The 14,589-nt window shown below is 37.9% G+C and overlaps 1 protein-coding gene across 6 annotated transcripts in view; it reads left to right on the top strand.

Annotated features, from left to right (window-relative positions):
• SLC44A5 (solute carrier family 44 member 5) overlaps nucleotides 1-12,961 on the top strand; it is a 372,817-nt gene extending 359,856 nt beyond the window's left edge. For 5 of the 6 annotated variants that reach the window (XM_006146053.1, XM_027770865.1, XM_006146051.1 and 2 more), the window contains 7 exons: nucleotides 241-335; nucleotides 2,342-2,445; nucleotides 3,716-3,789; nucleotides 4,423-4,493; nucleotides 4,614-4,702; nucleotides 6,843-6,927; nucleotides 12,661-12,961. In XM_006146053.1, the coding sequence (XP_006146115.1) occupies nucleotides 241-335; nucleotides 2,342-2,445; nucleotides 3,716-3,789; nucleotides 4,423-4,493; nucleotides 4,614-4,702; nucleotides 6,843-6,927; nucleotides 12,661-12,767 (625 nt within the window). In that variant the 3' untranslated portion in view covers nucleotides 12,768-12,961. Of the gene's footprint in view, nucleotides 1-240; nucleotides 336-2,341; nucleotides 2,446-3,715; nucleotides 3,790-4,422; nucleotides 4,494-4,613; nucleotides 4,703-6,842; nucleotides 6,928-10,062; nucleotides 10,366-12,660 lie in introns of those variants that run through there. The other variant, XM_027770867.1, reaches the window with a different exon arrangement.
• Nucleotides 12,962-14,589: the final 1,628 nt, after the last annotated feature.

The raw sequence follows: 14,589 nt of genomic DNA, 5'->3' as shown, positions 1-14,589 counted from the left end.
GAAAATTATTTGTTGATAACACGTATGTTGATGTGCTTGATTGAACCAATATACAGTGTATTCTGGATGGAAAAAAAAAAAAAAACTCTGTCGAGACCTTTATCAGTTGGAATAAGAGAGCACCAAAAAAGCTCTTTCCTTTCAATCCTTATTTCTCTTACTGTGAAAGTTGTCAAACTAATATACTTTCAGTTAATAGTGTTGCTATGCTCATTTTATTCTCATTTTATCTCTGCCCAGGTATCACACAGGATCTCTAGCATTTGGATCCTTAATCCTTGCATTAGTTCAGATGTTCAAAGTGATCCTAGAGTACTTGGACCGCCGTCTTAGACGTAAGATTTTGAATTTACTTCAGACTTTTGACTTCTATGAAGAGAATATATTGGGGTAGGGGGTGGAGGAAGCCTGATGACAGTCACTTGGACTAGGGTACTAAGGATGGAAACAGCCAGGTTTGGGATGTGTCCTGAAGGGAAACCCAGCAGGAGTCGCTGAAGGATTTCAGGTGAGGGAGAAGTCATGGTGAAGAAAAGAGAGAAAAAGTGTTTGATCCTATTTATTAAGATTGGAAAACAGAAGAAACAAATGTTTAAGAGGAGATTAAAAATTCTACTTTGGGGGCCAGCAGGTGGTATGGTGGATAAGGATGCTGGACTCCATGGCTGACAATAGTTCAAGTCCTGAACCTAGTAGCTTGCTTTCTCACTTTCCCTCTCTCTCTCTTTCTCTCTCTGTCTCTTGCTCTATCCCTCTCTGGAAAAATTAAAATAAATAAAGTTTAAGAAAAAGCTAAAAAAAAAAAAGTTAAAAAAAAAAAAACCAGAAGACTGAGGCCAGCAGGTTGCATAGTGGTTAAGGTGCTAGACTCCCACATAACCAACCTCCGGCTCAAGTCCTGGACTTGGTGGCATGCTTTCTCACTTTCCCTCTCTCTTTCTCTCTCTCTCTCTTTCTCTCTTTTTTTCTCTCTGTTTCTCTATGATGAGCATGTATGTCCTATAACAAGTTAAAAATAGTAAATAAAATTAAAATTTAAAAATTTACCTATTAAGGGACTAGCAGTTAGTGTAATGGCTATGTCGCTGGACTTTCACGTAGTCAACCGCGGTTCGCGTCCCGGACCCGGTAGCTTAAAACTCACGCCGGGCACGTGTGCATGCGTGCGTGCCCAAGATCCCGAGAGGAGAATGGAGGAGAAGGGATTGCGACATGACCATCCCCCCTGGGGGGTGATTTCTTGCTTTCTGTCTCTCTGTCTCTCTCTGTCTGGCGAGCGCATGCGCCCTATAGCAAAAACCTCTCAAAAAAAAAATTTATACCTATTACAAAGACTATTTTCAAAAATCAGAAAATAACAAGTGCTGGTGAAAATATGAAGAAATTGGAATCCTGTGTACTGCTTGTGAGAATGTAAAATGATGCAGCCATTGTGGAAAACGGTATGGCAATTCCTTAAAAAAATTAAAAGTAGGGACCAGCAGATGGAGTAATGGTTACATCACTGGAGTCCCACATTGTTGACTGCAGTTCGAATCCTGGACTTGGCGACTTAAAACTCATACTGGGCATATGTACGTGCATGCCCAAGATCCCAAGAAGGGGATGGAGGAGAAAAGATTGCAGCATGGTCATATGGGGGCAGAGGGGAGGAGGAGGAGAGTGATTTCTCACTTTCTGTCTCTCTATCTCTGTCTCTCCAGGGAATAAATATGACCTATAGCAAAAATCCCTCTGAAAAAAAAAATTAAAAGAATTTCTATATGGTCCTGAAATTCCACTTCTAGATACTTAAGAGAATAGAAATCAGGGACTCAAACAGATACTTCCATCCAGCGTTCATAACACCAATAGCTGGACAGTGGAAACAACCCAAATTCTCATCAACAGATAATGTATAATCAAAATGTATGACATACATACAATGGAATATTATTTGGCCTTAAAAATGAATGAAATGATGAACCTTGAAAATATGAACCTAAACAAAATACAATTACACTTAAATGGGGTACCTAAAAGATACAAAATTGTTATAGTCAGAAAGCATAATAGGGCTATAGAGGTGGGGGGAATAAGAAGTTATTGTTTAATGAGTCCAGAATTTCTACTTGAGATGACAAAAGTACTAGCAATGGCTAGTGGTTGCAGCAGTTGTAAAAGTACCTGATGCTACTGAATTGTAGACTTAAAAGTGTTTAAAATGGTAATTTATTATATTATTTCATAGATTTTATGACAATAAAAAAATGTAAAGCCCATTTAAATATCTTCTTACTGCTCATTTTGATTCACAGGCTTCAGCTGCAAATTAATAGATTTAAATACCTCCTTCTCATAGATGCCCAGAACAATGTCTCTAAATTCCTGCAGTGCTGCCTGAGATGCTGTTTCTGGTGTCTGGAAAAAATGGTAAAGTTTTTAAACAGAAATGCCTATATTATGGTAAGTAGATTATTTTTAATTTACTAAGCTTCTTCTCTAAAAACTCCAAGCCCCATGTCTGTCTTGCCCCCTCCCAAGCACTTTTACATCATGCATTTGATTAAATTTTCACCATATTGACTTGTGAATCCAATGTCTGACTCAGATCTAGGCCTCTCTAGGTGAGCTGTATTTTACCTATACTTCATTATTTCCTTTAATATCTTTTTTTTTGAAAGGGAAAATATTATTTACATTGGACATTTAAATGTGTGCTAGATTTAAATGGTTTGTGTGTCTTTGATATAGTTTAGAATGAGGACATCTTACACTTCACTCTAGGAAGAAAATAGCTTTCTAACTGTGATTTATGTAATTGTAAGGAAGGGTCTGACTTTTCATGACTCTTGTGCTGAAATGTGTGGGCTTTGATAGTGCTTCAATGAATCCAGAGATTTCTAGAGACTTTTTAAAAAGAAAGGGTCTGTAAATATAATTCTTTTAAAGTTTGGAAGCTACAACCTTATGATACTTATTATCCAAATGGCACAGGGTTTGGAAAAAAATTCAAATAGTCATTAGTTTATCTGCACTGAGAATATTGCACTGAGCTTTTGAATTAGTGAATCAAGTATAGTAAAAGGCAGCCATTTTCCTTCAGAATAATTTTCACATGGAGACTACAATATTGAACCCATTCACCAGCAAACTCTAACCAACCATTTCAAAGACAGAAGCCATGACCTGGGATTTGAGATAAAGATCTGCCTCTATCGAGGCTAATTGAACGGAGTTTAGGGTCATATTTACTCAGAAGCAGACCTTCTTTCCGATGATTTTGTTTGTTTGTTTTGGAGAGGCTTTTGCTATAGGGTGCGTGCACTTGCCAGAAAGACAGAGAGAAACAGAGAAACAGTGAGAAATTACCCCCCCCGGGGGGGGGATGGCCATGGCGCAATCCCTTCTCCTCCTTTCTCCTCTCAGAATCTTGGGCACACACGGCGTGAGTTTAAGCCACCAGGTTTGGGACTCAAGTTGCAGTCAACTACATGAGAGTCCAGCGACATAGCCATTATGCCAACTGCTGGTCCCTTGCCAATGATCTTGAGAAGATGCAAAGTTGAGGACACACAGCTTCAGGCCTCTCACATACCCAAATGCTGGAAAGGGATATAGGTATAGCCATTTGGCAGGACAGGAGTTATTTTGTTATTTTTCTATCATTGGATTGTCCTTTAGTCTTGTTAGAGTATATTGCTAACTCTAGAGTAATATCAACTTTCTCCCTCAGATTGCAATATATGGCAGAAACTTTTGCAGGTCGGCAAGAGATGCTTTCAATCTGCTGATGAGAAATATTTTAAAGTAAGTAATTAGGCTGAATAGTGCAGTAGACAATTTGCTCAACCCTGAGCCATCTTTCACATGTTATTTAAAGTATTGGTGGCCTTATTAGATATGAATATTACCTGTTAATTTGGTAGATTTAAATCTTCTGTCTCACATAAATTTTTTCATGTCTTAGAATTGTCACTTCCATCATCCACCTATGTCTTTATACCTATGTCTTATTTTATTGAATAAAATTGCATTTATTCAATTTTGTTATCCCCTCTACTCAAGAAATTCCTCAGATGAACCACATTATCACCTTGTCTCTGGTCATTTTTCCCTTCTCCTAAAATTACTGGAGCCTGAGTGAACAAAATCAGAGAACAAATACAGGGTCCTCAGGATTCAGTGTTTATAAGCCTGAGATCAGAAAGGCTGACACCACCGTCACTGGGTACCCGACAGCCCTACAATGCCATCTTCTGTCTACTTCATTAATAAGTCATCCCTGGATTTAACCATCATTGCCTACATTTAGCAAGTGCCAAATAAAATTTTAATACAGACATATCAAAATGAACTCATGAATTTTTTACTCCCATAAATTTCAAGTAACGTATCTATTTTAAACACAATATTGTGTTTTCTTTTATTTCTAATACGCAGAGTTGCAGTCACAGATGAAGTTACAGACTTTGTATTAATCCTGGGGAAGATTCTAGTTGCTGGGAGTATAGGTAAGTAACAATAATAAAAATAATAAAAAGTTTAAGATACACCTGGAAAAACTGCTTTATTACAAAAGAACTATATTTTTTTACAAATTCATAATATACATGTTTGCCTTTTCAATGTAGGTGTCCTGGCCTTCTTACTCTTTACACAAAGAATGCCAATAATCACAGAAGGACCAACAAGTTTAAATTACTACTGGGTACCTTGGCTGGTAAGAGCTGGTGTCTTGGTTCAAACTGCTATAAGAAAAATTCCATAGACTGAGTGGTTTAAACAATATAAATTTATTTATCATAGTTCTGAAAGCTGGGGAAATGAATAAGATTATGAACCTAGAGAACATTTTTGGCCTTAATAAGGAATGAAGTATGTGACCAGTTCCATACTCTAGTGTTTAAGGGAACCAGATTCCCCATGTCTGTCCATGTGGTTTGAATCCCTGCTGGAGCAGACTGGAAAACATGCCAGGCATGTGCGTGTGCAAGCCCGAAACCTTGACAGGATGGAGAAATGGAGAAGACAAGGTTGAACCATGACTATGCCCCACTGGGGGATGCTTTCTTCTCCTCTTCTCTCTGTCTCTGCCAAATAAATGCACACACCCTCTGGCCAAAAAAGGAATGAAATGTAAACATTATCCTAAGCAAAATAAGCAAGGTAGAAGAGGACAAATACACAGTTCCGCTTATATGAGGTGCCTGGAAGAGGCAACATTCATACACACACAGAAAATGTAACAGAAGCTACCGGGAAGAAAGTGCCAGAACAAGAACAAGGTGCTGTCCAATTTGGTGCAAATCAATGAGGTGCCAGCGGATTTGCTTGCTGATGAGGGCTCTTTTCCTGGTGTGTAGAGGGACACTGGCTGTGTCTTTACATTGTAGACAGAGAGATCATCTCATCACTTTCACATCTCTCCCTAGAATGGCACCAACCCTGTCATAAGGGCAATACCCTAATTACCTACCAAAGGCTCCACTTTCAAATCACACTGGGGATTAGGGTTTAACATATCAAGGGGGGGGGCAATTCAGTCCATACCAGCTGGATATTGCTGACTCTGATTTATCGGAAATGGCAAAAAAAGAAAAAACAAAAAGAAAGAAAGAAAAAAGAAGAAAAGAATGGGAGAACCAATAGACAAATAGACAGCTAACATCATTGGTCTTATTTTGTTCCAACTCCACTCTGCTCTAGAGATTGGGTTCCTTGGAAACAACCTCTGAGGCAGAGCATTATATGCAGAAGGTTTATTAGGAAGTTGGTAACCCTTAAGGACCTACTGCCTCAGCGGACAGGATTCTAAAACTGAGTTAATTTTTTTTTTGAGAGGTTTTTGCTATAGGGCACGTGCGCTTGCCAGACAAACAGAGAGAGACAGAGACAGAAGGCGAGAAATCACCTTCTAGGGGGGATGGCCACGCCGCAATCCCTTCTTCTCCATTCTCCTCTCGGGATCTTGGCCATGCACACACACACGCCCAGCGTGAGTTTAAGCCCCCGGGTCCAGGACTCGAACCACAGTCAACCACGTGGGCATCCAGAGACATAGCCATTATGCTAACTGCTGGTCCCTTAAGCTGAGTTAATTTTGATTGGCCTTGAAGAGAGTAGGCAGAAAATAGCTAATCCAGTACATTTTGCTTAAATTTCTGTATTTCTCTCCTGAGATACTCTTGTAAGGAAGTGAGGAAGGCAGCAGGGCAGCAGGAGAAGTTGGCTTGTGCTGCAGCTACAGCTCAGCCTCTGAGTTAATTACAGTGAGTTCCAGCAAAGGAGCTGGCCCTTCCTACATGGCATCAGGCAGCTGTTGGCCATGGGCCATCTTGACTGGGGTCACAACCTTGGGCGAGGCGGTTCCCCACAGGGAGGTCTGTGCCTAGTGAGCAACTGCTGAGTCAGCAGCAGCCTACATTTCCCACAACTGGGGACTGATGAGGCCACTGAGGGAGAGAGCTGGGCAGAGCCCTGCGTTATCTATTATATTAATGCACTAAATCCACATGTCATAAATACAGTTATTACTCACATTCTCCTGCACAGAGAGGTTAAGTAGCTTGCTGAGCGCCTGAGCTGTGATTCAAATCCAGGCAGTATGTGCTCTTGACCCCTCATGTCTTACCACCTCAGAGTACAGGATCCTAAAAACCGGACTACTTATGGAAGGCATTGGGGATGGTAGTAAGAACATAGACAGGTAATCTAGTACATTTTGCTCGAATTTCTGGAAAAAGCATACAAAAGCATTTTCATAAAAAAAACTTTTCCATCGCAGCATTCATTTACGGCCGCATTATTGTTCTTCTGAACAAAATAATGACATGTTGGTTCTCTTCTTTATCCATTAACAGACTGTCATTTTGGGATCTTACCTGATTGCACATGGCTTCTTCAGCGTCTATGCAATGTGTGTTGAGACAATTTTCATCTGTTTCTGTAAGTATTCAGGATGTGTATTTTCCCTCTTCAGTGGAGAACTGAATGATGAGAAGGTGAAGACCCGTGTCATTAGCTGCCTTGTGGATGTGATATTACCTGGCTGCAGCCACCAAACGGTGTTTATCTGGAAGGAGACATTGCTTGGTAGATGCTCTTTAAACCTTAGCTGCTGAGAAATAGACCAGATACAGAGAAACAGTTACTTCACAATCTCATTTATTTGTAGAATCTAAAAAGTCAAACTCATAGAGGGATAAAGGATGGTGACTGTGAATATTGTAGGGGTAAGGGAGTGACCAGGGATCTAGTAACAATAAGGGAAATGGAGAGATATTGGTCAAAAGGTACAAACTTTTAGTTATAAGATGAACAGGTTCTACATATTTAATGTACAGCATGGTGATTATTGCTAGTGTTTAATATTGTACTGTGTACTTGAAATTGGCTAAGTTCTCTCACCACACAGCACACACACACACACACACACACACACACACACTAACAATAACTATGTAACTATGTGAGGTGATAGATATATTAATTAGCTTGATTGTGGCAATCATTCACAATATGTATTTCTTAAAACATTATATAACAAACACTTTTAATTTGTCAATTATATATCAATAAAGTTAGGAGGGCGCTATACTTTAATAATAACTCTGTAGGAAAAATAAAAAATCACAATTAAGGAAAACCCTTAACAGTTGAGAGAATGGAGTCTGCAGAACACTGGCAAGTCTACTGCTGAAATGAACCTCAGACTTTATGGCAAGGCCGTGGCATAAAATGACTGTTCCATTTCTTAATGTTTTCAGATTTATAATGACGATTGGCTTCTGTTATGCTTTAACAAAGCTGAGGCTGTAATGGGTCTTTGGGGTCTGAATTTTGGGAATTCTTTGAGGAGGGCTTTTATAAATTCTGGTAAAGCCTAGATGGCTGCAGGTTTAAAGATGCAGAGGGCTAATTCATGCTCTGTAACTCGATGAAAAATGGACAGGATCCAGACAGGAGCATATCTCGGAAGTGGCTGAGTGAGTCTAGATGCATAGAGTTGGGATACTTCTTCAGAACTTACACACTGCTCTCCTGTGCTATGTGCAACTCTCATACACAAAAGCAATGTTTTACATTAGTATCTCATCTGAAAAGTCTTGGAGAACCTCGAGGCCATCATGAAGCCTCAAGTTTCATCTGGACTCCACCTTCAATGCAATCTCTCTGGCAAACCTAGAGAAGGTAAATTAGGAGATAAAGGAACAGAACTTGATGGCCATACAGCTACACACCTGAGAGATTATTTTTCTGGCATATTGCACTTGACAGAAACAGAAAAATCTTATTCTGTGACAGGGCACCACTTGTATAAAATGAATGGTTTATTTTTTTTAGAGTAACTCATAGCACCAACTGCACACTGAGTTCAGGGGAGAGGATAAAACATAGAGAGATGTAGTCAAGGTAAAGCTGGCTAGAAAATGTCCTGATCTTGTTTTCTGTTTTTTTTTTTTTCTTGAATATGTTAAAATAAATTTTTGATAACTAGACAAAGAAATCAGGAGGATTTTGTGTACTAGTTAGTACTTCTAGTTGTAAACAGAACTGGAATGTTTAATCTTTTCCTGGTGCCTAAGTGGTCTGTTAAGAAAATAACACTTGGGGCCAGTTGATGGCATAGAGGTTAAGGCAACTGGATCTCACTTTAACTGCCTACTGTGCAGTTCAAGTCCCAGACCCAGCACCTTGAAAATCATACCAGGTGTGTGTGTGTGTGTGTGCGCGCGTGTGTGTGTATGCCTAATATCCTGAGAGGAGAATGGAGAAGAAAGAATTGTGGTGTGGATATCCCTGAGAGAGTGTGATTTCTCACTTTCTCTCTCTCTCTCTCTCTCTGTGTGTCTCTGGCAAGTGCACATGCCCTATAGCAAACAAACAAAAAAGAAAGAAAAAAAGAAAAAGAGAGAAAGAAAATAACACATAAACTCCAATTCAGGTATATGGGATGGAAGAAGGTGCACAGGAGTAAGGTAGAGCTTAAGACATTGTAGAGGGCCAGAAGGTGGCATGGTGGTTGAGGGGCTGGACTCCAACATGGCCAACTGCAGTTTGAGTCCCAGACCTGGTGGCTTGCTTTCTAACTTTCCTTCTCTCTGTCTCTCTCTGGTGAGCACATGTACACTATAGCAAATTTAGCATAATAATAACAAATATAGTTAAATAAGTGATTTCTTAAAAAAGAGACATAGTAGAAACGGCTCTAGAAAGATCAAAGATCTCTTCTCTAATTTCAAACGCTCATCATGGAAGCAATACTTGGAGATCCTTCTATGGTTGTCCACATTCTTGTAATTGGTAATAGTTCTCAAAATCTATCTGAAAGAATGTCTAGAACCTATTCAGATTCTCCATCTGTAACATTAGGGTGTGGGCTACCAGTAAAAGTGACTTGAAACTCAATTGTTATTCTACACTTACTACAGGGCTAATACACTTTTTTCTTGGGGGGTGGGGTGGGGTGTGGAGAGGTTTTTGCTATAGGGCACATGCACTCACCAGAAAGACAAAGAGATGGAATGCGAGAAATCACGCCCCCAGGAGGGATGGCCGCACCAAAATCCCTTCTCCTCCAATCTCCTCTCTGGATCTTGGGCACGCACATACACGCCCCTGGTGAGTCTTTAAGCCGCCGGGTCTGGGACTCAAACTGCATTCAACTACATGGGAGTCCAGCGACATAGCCATTACGCTAACTGCTGGTCCCTGGGGCTAATACACTTTTTATTCAACTTCATCTCCAAGGTTGTGGCAATTTATATGTTTCTAAAATGAACAAAGGATTTAAAGCTATTTTTTTTTGAAAGGACGTGGAAAATCTTAACCTATAAACTATCAAAATAAACTTCTTTAGGAGTGGGAGGGATTTGAGACGTTTCAGTCTTTCCTGACAGAGGTTGAAGCATCTCGTCTTGTCCAGCCTCAGCTACTTTACTGTACCAATTTGTCTTATGTAGACTTTCTAACACTGATTTCTCTGATTTTTCCCTGTTTGACTCTCCAACTTATAAACATGCATATAATTGTTCTGCTGCTGCTTGCTGCTTTTGCCTGCTTTGGCTGCTGCATATACAGGTGAAGATCTGGAAAGAAATGATGGATCTACAGAAAAACCCTACTTCATAACCCCTAACCTGCACGGAATTCTGGTCAAGAAGCAACTAGCTCCCTAGAAGCAGAAAGTAGAAAAGCTCCAAACAGTATCACTTCCTTTTAAGTAGAAGTTTTGTACATTAGGCCAATTGTCATTTGAAAATGTTGCTTGGAATAATGTAAAATTTCTGTGTTTATTACTATCACATCAGCACCCAGTACCATCTGGGTGTCAGGCATTTGATGATGGTAGCCTCTGTGAAGTAGGATACTTTGTGGCCTGAAGAGAGAAGTGTTAATGTCAAACATTTTTAAAAATCTATAGCCAGAAGTGTTTTAATAACTTTTATAACTCAGTGTGCTGTTTCCACTGCAGCACTTTGATAGCCTTTCTTTTTATAAGTGTATGTTTGTAAAGATTATTCAGGCAATTTTTGAAAGCACTACAAATGTGTAATCAATTAGCCATAAAAATACTGATTTATAGTTAACCAGCATAAGGTACTAAGTTTGTAAATATGGTGCTATGGTCATATTTATATTGTTCAAGCTGGTGGACAACTCTCTAAACTGTGATTAAACTTGTATTAATGGTTCCCTAGGGAGTATATTTCAGTGAGTCAAGTCCATAATAAACATGTAAATGTTAATGTTTCACAGGTCCTACTGAGAGCGTTACTGAGCAGAAGTTCTATGGAACCTTCATAACTTGTTCTGTGCTAGTGAAATTAATATTATATTGAAGTGGAATCTGAGTTCTAGATGTCATTTCCAATAACATAAACCTGTGGTCACCAAGGAAAATTCCAAACAAAACTGAAATGGCCACATAACTCATGCCTTTCATCTCTAATCCAGATTTCCTATTTCCACTATAAAAAAGATCACATAGATTTGTTTCAAAAGATTAACTATGTCTCTTTGTGAATATATATGTATTTTTATTAAAGAGCTTGTGTGGCTTTGTTTTATACAAGATTTAATTTTACCTCAACTTTCAGTGAGGAAAAAGAAAAAGTAAATAAGGCATTTCAGATTTCTCCCTAAGGAAATGAACTGTTGGCCCTCCACTAGGTACCTCATCTGGTCCAAGAAAAAGTAGAAGGGCTACCTAAACAAGAGGTTAGGATATGCCTTCCCTCAGAGCTTAGCGGAAGGGCAGGTATCACCATACACCACCCCTGCTGGTCAGAGGTTTCTGGCAGCCATGCTTAAGTCTTGCATGGCAGAACAAAGCATGAGTCAGACACTCTCATACCTTGCCTAGCCATCCCTTGTGCAAATGTGTGTGATATGGCTAACAGTGTAAAATTGCACCCCAAAAGGAGCACTGAATTGATTCACATCCTTTTGGCTTTTACACTAAGCTTGTGTATAAGGATTAATCAGTATTGACAGAAAGGAGCATGTTGACTTAACATCTTGATCATAATATAATCTATACATCCGGCAAAAAAAGTCAGAAAGGTATTATTGTGTTATGAATTAATCTAAATACTAACTTACTTAATTATCCTGAATTGTAGAAACCTAGTTTGGACCAACTTCATGGCAGCTTAATAGCAAGAATCTAAGGAATAGGGAAGATTTTCAGACTATTGGCCTGTCTAAGGACCACCAATTTCTTGTTGGCTTATTTTCTTGAGATTAATATGATCAAATGTGTCACTTGGCTTTTACATCTTGACAAAGAGTCTTCTTCACTTTCATTCTCCTTGAAACATAATGCAGGGAAGAGTGATCACTTATCTTTCTAAATTACTATTATTGTTGTTATTTTATTATTCAACAACACAGGGGCCTCAACAAAGACCTAATAGAATAGTGACTTGTACCTGAGAACTTGTTATAAAAAAAAGATGCCTGTGTACCACTCAAGAGATTCTGTTATATTGTGTTTGGATGTGTCTCACCATGTGAATTATTACATGATAATGATAAATAAAAAAGTTGGAGAATCAAATAAAATATAGTTTAGCACATAAGAAACTAATTGCCTATGTAACTATAGTATGGCCTTGTTTCTAGTCAGAAAAAATATTCTCCACTTATTACTTCTTCGTGTAATTGAAATAGAGTAAGAAATGAGCATTGTTTTTGAGAAGAAATTTAGAAGCCATTTACTTACAAAACGGTTAAACTAGTAACTGGGAAAAATAGAGCAATACTTCTCAAAACATGCAGTCGAAGGATTTTGAAGATCCTACAGCTTTATTAAACTTTTTCAAGGCTGTACTACGTAAATTTTTGATGGCAAAATGAAGGCAATTCTGAACAATTATGGTAATTTGGAAAATAAATTAAGGAAAAGAATACGAAAGTTCTTTCCTCACCAATAAATGAGAAATATGCAATATTGACAGGATCTGGTCTGGTACACAGAATGAGATCATATCTTACTGACCTAATAACAAGGGCTGATTGTTTTCTCATACCTATGTTTACAATAATGTTGATACCAAACTATGCTGTTTAAAAAACCATTTTTGAACTGCTATAAAGAAAGTATGCAGCAGATGGCGATGTTACTTCTCTTACGGTTTTGCTTTGATGGTTACTCTGTGCCATTCTTCCTCCTAGTGGAAGATTTAGAAAGAAACGATGGTACTTCTGCAAGACCCTATTACGTGAGTCAATCTCTGCTGAAGATTTTGCAGGAGGAACGTGCAGAAACTCAGGACCGGTAGAAGAGCAAACTGGTCTTTCTACAGCGCTGTTACCTTTCCCTCATCTGCCGTGTCTGCGCAACGCTCCTTCCATAAGTGCTTTGTGTTTAGCGACCCGTGTTCACGACCTTGTTGGCTTACATTTGCATGTTTTATACCAAAGCTTTTATTGTAATATGTGAAGCCATCAGAAGTTGCAAGGGAATTGTTAATAACACGAAACATTTTTATACTAAGGTCTTTTGTTTTGTAATTCATTTTTAAATAGAATGGCTTGGATGTTTTGAAAATATGACTGCATATGTTGATATTCTTTTAAATATTAGATTGGAAAATGGTACATTATTTAAATTGATAGCTCTTAATATATTTTTAAAACCAACAACTAAAAGTCTTCTTCTACAGGGAAAATTGGTAAACAAAATGAAAAAAATTTTTTTTTTAATTTTCCCCACTCTGTTTGACAGTAAATCAGTACGAGGACTACCTGCTCCAGATTTTGCTCTCTTTATAGAATGTTTCCTATTAAACAAATTGCCAATCATCCAGCCTCTACTACTTAGTTCTCTGACAAAGTGCCTTACTGGCTGTTTAATATTACCCAGCTTTTGTGGGCAAGTTTACAAACATTATTTTAAAAAAATCAAAACCTGCGATGTTTAGTGACTAAATCGAGTCTTTTTGCATTTGTTTTCCTCTTAGTGGGTTGGAAACCATTTGTCATTTTAGTATGTTTGATATCCTTACTATTGCAGAGTGCATTGTGCAGCTAAACAATTTCCCTCATGCCTAGTGGACATTCATGAATGTGGGCTATACACAAGGAAAAAAAAAAAACCCACCAGGACACTTGTTGGGTTTCTTGTTTTTTTGGTTTTTTTCCTTTTTACTAAAAGAGAAGTTTAAAAATGTAATCTTTTCTATAGTAGATCTTTGAAAATACAGTAGGTATAAGACTGCATTGCTCAATGTTTTACACAGACTAAAAAGAAAAACTCCTAGGAATTACAAAGGGAAACTTTACTCATTGAAAGGGTGCTCACAGATGTTATATACTAAATAGCTCCATGATAAATGATTATTTTCATCAAAGCCTGTTCTCTATACGCCATTTCACTTTCTAACTTTTGATATGAAATAACCAGTTTACTTACAACATGTTCGTTTTTATTGTGCTAACAGAAAAAGAATATAATTTCTAATTCAGTTTTAAGTAACTTTACTAGCACTACTAATTTTTAAAAGAAACAATTCAGTTTGTTACTCAGTCCATACAGGCATTCAATGCTAAAAGAATGTCAATCGCATAATGATAATTTGTGAAAGCTTTGGAAAACAATCAACAGTAAGTTACTATCAGTTTATCTATTATCGCATTTGTTTAAATGTGACTTTAGATATTATGCCAAAAATAAACTCACATGAGCACGTGACAGTCAGAGATAATAATCAGTGTGCTTCTGCTGTGCAGAAATATTAGGGACATGTTGTCTAAATGTCTTTGATAACTAAAATGTTTAATATTTAAGGAAACTTGTTGTTATTGTTTTAAATCTATGTTTTTTTCCTTCTAATAAAGATTTAGATAAGAAATGACTGCCTGCCTTATTTCCTTAAGCTAGAAAAAGAAAAAAAGCTTCTATTTCAAAACCTATCATACTATGACACTATGACAGAATCATTACCAAATTTTTTTAAACACCTAGATTAATCTTTAAATTCTCCATTTTTCTCTAGCTGTGCATTGCCATATCAAATAACTAAGGCCAATAATTTATAAAAGTAAATAAGCCAAAACTGAATGGATAAGAGATGAATTTTTAAAAACTCAAGTGATGGCCTA

The sequence above is a fragment of the Tupaia chinensis genome, unplaced genomic scaffold, assembly GCF_000334495.1.
Source record: "Tupaia chinensis unplaced genomic scaffold, TupChi_1.0 Scaffold000164_1, whole genome shotgun sequence".
Lineage (NCBI taxonomy): Eukaryota > Metazoa > Chordata > Mammalia > Scandentia > Tupaiidae > Tupaia > Tupaia belangeri.
This window is presented reverse-complemented; position numbering and strand designations above follow the sequence as displayed.